The following is a 6,652-nucleotide window of genomic DNA, read 5'->3' on the forward strand; positions in this document are numbered from 1 at the left end:
TTTTTTGTACATTATAAGAAAATCAATAACAAAAATAATTATTGCTTTCAGACACCTTTGCTGGTTTGTGCTAATGGACCATTCCGTTCATTCTTGGAAATCAACATTCCACTTGTGCAAAATAAATTCTGGCCGACATTATGGTGTTTCGAATCGCGAGCGCAGACCATTATGGCTAGCATTTTGAGATCCCGGATATTACCATACCTCGAATATCGCAGGTTGGTAAAAAAATATACAGAGACCAGTACTAAACTAACACAATTATTCGAGCACTAGACTTAAATTTGGAAAATAATGCGCGTTCCATCAGATTCCATTGTATAGCACTCTCTTTACGTTACGCAGAGAAATTCTTGCTTTGTCCGACGGTGGTGAAGTGGCCTTGGATTGGGCTGAGAAAGATTGCTCGATCACCTCGCCAATCGTCGTTATTTTACCTGGTCTTACAGGCGGTAGCCAAGCGGAATATATCAAATGTCTGGTATCAGCCGCGAGAAAAAATGGAATACGATGTGTGATTTTCAATAATAGAGGCTTAGGTGGATTGCAACTCAAGGTAGAACATATTTGTGAACACGATAATTCTTCCAGTTATCTTGTTATTTAATTATTTTTTATTGTAACAGGAATTTAATCGAAAAGAATTTTCTATAATCTGTAATGAAAATTTTCCCTTTTTTTTGTTACTTTTAGACTCCACGAATGTATTGTGCCGCTAACTATGATGATTTAAGTGAAGTCATAGAACACGTGAAGAAACTTCATCCACATGTACCTCTCGGAGCAACCGGGATTTCCATGGGAGGGTAAAGATTATATTTATGTCTAGTTTATTCTTCAATTAATAAATAAATCATATACCTGTACAATACCTAACAAGATAAAATATACATATTTGAGCATTTTGTTATTTACATTAATAAATAACATTTTTGTAAACCATTGCATGTCTTTTTTTGCCATGTGCAGGTTGATCTTAGGTAATTATTTAGCTCAGAAAGGTTTAATAGCAAGGTCCAAATTGAGAGCGTGCCTTATTATTTCGGTGCCATGGAATGTGTTTGCAGCGACGAAGAGTACTGAGGAAAATTATTTTAATCGAATGCTGAATAAGCATCTAGCTAGCAATTTATGTCGCACGATACAACGACACAGAGATACCGATGTTGGTCCTTTCAACGTAGATATGGATACTGTTCTTAAGGTATGATTTTATCAAATATCACTATAGGGAAAGATCAGATAATATATTGAATTTTTAATTTTTCTGACGTAAACCCATTTCATCAATGTAGATTAACTTTAATTTTAATTCAACTTACTTTTTATCTTTTTCTCGTTCTAAGAATTAGAAAAGAATAAAGAGTAAATTAAACAAAAATTGTTAATCTATTGGTTAATCTATTGGTAGAAATGACAGTAATATTTTTAAATTTACGTCAAAATTTAACAGAATATAATTTATATAATTTATTTTAAAATAACCAATAACCCAATAAGCAAGAAACATTTAGAAACATTTAGAAACAACAACATTGCAGTAACTTTGCGCAAATGTTTTAGAATGTTCCTTGCTCACTGGGAATTTATATTTTAATTTTGTTTTTTTTTTGTTCTTTTTCGCATTACTACAGTTATGCTTTCACAAAAAGATAGATATATCATAGTTCATTTCCAGATAATGAATTTTTTATGAATTCAATCAAGATTTTTAATTAAGAGATAAATTTTGTTTATATTTGGTATCATCATATCATTGTTTGGTATTCTGAACCTGACTCATAATAATCACTATGAATTATTACATCCGGTAGAGCCAAACAGTAAGAGAATTTGATTCGAATTTTACGGCAAGGCACTTTGGATATAAAAACGTCGAAGAGTATTATAGTAATGCAACGCTTCACGACAAGCTGCATCTAATCGAAGTTCCGACTTTGTGCCTTAGCGCGGCAGACGATCCGTTTCAGCCGTTGCAAGGTGAGAAATAAGAGCGCGACAATGATAACATTTTCATACGATTTTACTCAACGATCTGAATATTTTAGCGATACCTTTGAAAGAGATAAGTCAAACTAAAAACGTGGCCGTAGTGGTAACATCGCGTGGTGGACATATCGGTTTCCTGGAAGGCGTTTGGCCAGTCAAAGAGGAGCAATATATGGGAAAATTTTTCTCGCAATTTTTCACTGCGATGTTCACCAGCGATTTCGACTAAAACTTGATATTATCTATAAATCGGAATTGAATAAACGATATCATAAACCTTATCATGCCTCGATTTACTATCGTCTGACGTCAAAAGAAATACATACCGCGATATCGTTTATCTGTTCAATTTTTACAAGCTAAAATGTGATCAAGTTTATTTTAGCTTTTTATTATTTTCATATTACGTTGTAACGCAAAACTTGGAATTACATTTTACGGACCAGAAAATGCAATTCCGAATTTTGTCACGTTGTTTATGTGACCATGAGGTATTAAAAAGAGGTCCCACACTTATGTATTAAGCAGAAATTTTTGCTCATTATGATAATGCATACATTGAAATTTTTTTTGTTAATTATTTGTAATTAATAAAAAACTGACTTTTATAAGAATCTCTACCATTAATCAAAATTTTTTCCTGTCATTAACTTATTAAGTTACATGAAACATTTATTTTATGTATTAAAATTTATGTATTAAAATTTATAATCCTTATTTATTATAATTTATAAATAAAAATAAAAAGCTAATTCCACAAGCATTGAATTTTTCAGTGAACAATTCAAAAATATACATTTTTCATTGTATTACTTAAGAATAATAATTGATGATTATCAACAATCGTTTAACAAAACGACCATATATAGAGCACATTTTACAAATAGATAACATAAGATCATTTCTAAAGGAGAATACAGCTATAGTTTCGTGATATTAATACTGATATGCATAATTGAAGAATTCAACTTAGAAATGATTCATCCAGCAAATCACTCCATTGATGTTATTTTCTGATTGAGTTTATATACATAGTTACGTATAATTACATCAAAGATACTTGTCTCAGTGTAAATATATAGAAATGTTGCTAATTCTTATTACAACATTAATATATATTAATGATACATTAATGAATATTAACAATAAGAGACTTTATGAGTTATTTTTTAAGAAATTTTTTAGATTTATTTTCTTCTTGTATAACAAATAAAAAATATGGAGACATTTTTGTAGAGAGATTAATGTTTTAGTAAAACGTAGCTAATTACTACATGTATTTTTTTAATATTATCTTAAAACACACTTCATTAAATGTTTTTCAATGCTTGATTATATGCTTATTACGTTTTAAATGAAAGAAAAATATATATTACATAAACACTGTCGTAAGGTACAAATTTACTTACTTTTTTATTCCATACAAAACACGTTATTATAAAAGAACTTGCAATCAAAGCATACTTGAGTTTACAACAATATGTTGCAATATACGTGATAATCGAGCACGTTTAGTTACATCATATTACAATCCATTAATTTTGAATTTTATGTAAAATTTGTTGAGTTTTAGACTTTTTTTAAGCATTAATTACAATTTGAATTCCAAGCCCAAGGATTGCGCGATAAATGATAAAATGTCAGTACTCTCTTCAATCTAAAAAAATTATATAATAAAATATTTTCATTATGTCTGATATTTTAAATAAAATCATTTATATTGACTTAAATAAGAATCGTTTGCAGAAATATTTACCATTTTCATAGTTGGTTTTCCACTGCCATGACCTGCCTTGGTATCTATTTTTGCAAATAAAGGATTTTTCTGTTTTGATACATTTCCAAGTGTATATTGAAGAGTGGCTATTAATTTAAGAGTATGCAAAGGTACGACACGGTCATCATGATCAGCAGTCAAAAGCAACATCGCAGGATATTGTATATCATCTTGTGGTATCCTTACATTATGTAAAGGTGAATATTTCAACAAGTTCTCGAAATGCTTGGGATCATCGGGATTGCCATAATCCGAGACCCAAGCAGAACCGATAGTAAACTTATGAAAACGTAACATATCCATAACTCTGCAATTTAAAAAAGAAAATTAATATTTATTTAACACACATACCGATAATTTAAAAATAAATTAGTAAAAAAATTTAACTAACCCCACTTGAGCTATGGCAGCACCGAATAGATCAGGTCTTTGATTTACACATACACCAACAGCCAGACCACCGTTACTGCCACCTTGAATCGTTAATTTCGCAGAGGTAGTATATCCATTTTCTACAAGATATTTTGCTGCATATTGAAAATCATCAAATGCATTTTGCCTGTTAAAGAAGCGTCCTGCATTGTGCCATCTTTCTCCGTATTCACTATAACAAAGAATAATATTTTTTATCCAAACAGATACAGATATTTATATGTATATATATTTTCCGGGTATTATGAATGCCTTACATACCCTCCTCCACGAACATTAGCAACTGCAAGTACTCCATTGAAATGTTGAATAAAAACAAGTCTTGTAACACTGAACGTAGGTTGAATACTTGCATTAAAACCACCGTATCCATAAAGTAAGCCTGGCATAGTTCCATCTAATGTAGCATCCTACGTTAAAAATTTTTTTATTTTAATATTGATGAGAAGAAACATAAAAAAATTATAATCTTAAACTATTCTTATAAATCGCTGTATATCAAAGATCTAATCAGCTCATAATTAAATACATTTTAGTATTGATTTTTAAATAATTTACATACATTTCTTGTTACTATAAACATGGGTACTTTTGTACTATCCTTGCTTTTATAAAATATTTGACTAGTTTTGTATAAACTCGCATCAAAATCTTTCACTTTGATTTCTCGCAAGATCTGAAAACAATATCAATTATTGAATCAAGCTATAACTGCATCTAATAAAAAAATGTCATATTATATATTAAATCATACTTAGCATTTAAAAAGACTGATACTAACACGTGGCTCCTCTTCTTTTTTTAAATCGATTGTGTATATAATGCCCGGGGTTAGGAATGATGTAAACTGATAAAATATCTCAGAATATTTCTTCTCTCCCGAGAATCCAACAACAGTACCAAGATCAAGAGGAAATGTTCTAAGAACTTTACCAGTGTTCAAGCAATGCAGTTGCAAAATGTTCTATAAGAAATTAATTATTGGTATTTTTTATTACAATCAATGTAAATACTTTAGATATATATTTACCTTAACATCTTGTATATAACAGGCAACAAATTTGTCTCCATCCACAGCTTCAGCCCAATCTAGTACATTCTCAGGATGTTCTGGCAAAAGATCAACCCATTTGTGTTGTTCGTAATCCAATAAATCTATAGCTACTAACTTGTAATTAGGTGCATTTTTATTTGTGCGGAATACAGCTTTACTATCAATATTGGTCACGTACTGAAAATATACGAGATATATTTTATATATATATATATAGTAATAACGCAGAAGTGTAAGATATTTAAGAAAGAATAAAATATTCATCACTAACTTCATAATCAGCTTCAAATTTATCAACAACTTGTGTCAATGGCAAGTTGTTCTTTACTTCCTTTCCTTTTTCTAATGGTGTAAAATATACTAAATTATCCCTACAATCCTTCCGAGGAGTAACAATGAGCCAATTACCACAATCAGACACTTGTGCACCTCTGATAAAATAATAATAGATTTATTAAATTAAATATATTTAATAAATCAAAGATTTATTAAAAATACATATATAAACAGATAAATTTTTTCTTATCTTTATATATTATGTATGAATATATATATATAGGCTAATATGTTGGCACAAATCTGGATATATTTGAAGACATAACTAGAAGTATTTTTTACGTATTATTGATTTGATTAATATAATTTGAGAATTTATTTGTAAAATATGTACTTTAATTTAAATATCTAAACAAAAAAATGTGTATTAACATATTTTATAGTAATAAAGAAATTAAAAAACTTACATCCTCCACAAAGGTTCTTCAGGAAACTCAACTGCGACAACATCATCTGATTGTGATGTACCAACAACATGGTAACATAATTTTTGATTTTCATTACCTAATGTTTCTGAGCCGTCAGTTTTTCCTTGCTGATCTCGATATTGTCCATAAAAAATACCACGGTTGTCATGAGTCCATGTAATCGATGAAAATTTGACTTTTTCCAAAATTTCTGAGTACTTTTCACCTTCGTAAATATTATATACATTTTATAATTTTTAATAAATAAATATACATATTGTATTAGAACAAAATTGTAAGCTTAAAAATTTTAACATCTTATCTTACTAGTATGTGTATTCAGGAAATGGATAGTCCTCCAGTCAGAACCACTTTTAGATAATCCATATGCGAAAATGCTACCATCCTCAGTAAAACTACTACTGGTAATTGCAACAGTTCCATCCTCGGAAAAAGTATTAGGATCAAGAAATACTTTTGGTTCACTTTCAAGGGTATCTTGTACGTATAAGACACTGAAAAAAATAATAAAAATTCATTAACTTGAGATATCTGTACATATCTGTATATATCTGTATATATCTGTACACTCTCTCTCTCTCTCTCTCTCTCTCTCTCTCTCTCACTCACTCACTCATTCACTCACTCACTCAC

The 6,652-nt window shown here is 29.6% G+C and overlaps 2 protein-coding genes across 6 annotated transcripts in view; one reads left to right on the top strand and one right to left on the bottom strand.

The window, feature by feature from the left end:
- LOC108685417 (phospholipase ABHD3) overlaps positions 1-2,499 on the top strand; it is a 10,842-nt gene extending 8,343 nt beyond the window's left edge. The window contains exons 2-7 of the mRNA XM_018190194.1: positions 52-221; positions 349-559; positions 697-809; positions 973-1,207; positions 1,818-1,983; positions 2,052-2,499. Of these exons, the coding sequence (XP_018045683.1) occupies positions 52-221; positions 349-559; positions 697-809; positions 973-1,207; positions 1,818-1,983; positions 2,052-2,221 (1,065 nt within the window). The 3' untranslated portion in view covers positions 2,222-2,499. The remainder of the gene's footprint in view (positions 1-51; positions 222-348; positions 560-696; positions 810-972; positions 1,208-1,817; positions 1,984-2,051) is intronic.
- A 661-nt stretch (positions 2,500-3,160) lies between these two features.
- The window catches only part of LOC108685532 (prolyl endopeptidase), a 14,476-nt gene continuing 10,984 nt past the window's right edge, over positions 3,161-6,652 (bottom strand). For all 5 annotated transcript variants that reach the window (XM_018190378.1, XM_018190375.1, XM_018190374.1 and 2 more), the window contains exons 4-13: positions 6,326-6,513; positions 5,999-6,224; positions 5,527-5,686; positions 5,232-5,432; positions 4,983-5,165; positions 4,764-4,877; positions 4,463-4,611; positions 4,161-4,373; positions 3,749-4,076; positions 3,161-3,649 (exon numbers count right to left, since the gene is read on the bottom strand). In XM_018190378.1, the coding sequence (XP_018045867.1) occupies positions 3,584-3,649; positions 3,749-4,076; positions 4,161-4,373; positions 4,463-4,611; positions 4,764-4,877; positions 4,983-5,165; positions 5,232-5,432; positions 5,527-5,686; positions 5,999-6,224; positions 6,326-6,513 (1,828 nt within the window). In that variant the 3' untranslated portion in view covers positions 3,161-3,583. The remainder of the gene's footprint in view (positions 3,650-3,748; positions 4,077-4,160; positions 4,374-4,462; positions 4,612-4,763; positions 4,878-4,982; positions 5,166-5,231; positions 5,433-5,526; positions 5,687-5,998; positions 6,225-6,325; positions 6,514-6,652) is intronic.

This window comes from Atta colombica, unplaced genomic scaffold, assembly GCF_001594045.1.
Source record: "Atta colombica isolate Treedump-2 unplaced genomic scaffold, Acol1.0 scaffold153, whole genome shotgun sequence".
NCBI classification, from domain to species: domain Eukaryota; kingdom Metazoa; phylum Arthropoda; class Insecta; order Hymenoptera; family Formicidae; genus Atta; species Atta colombica.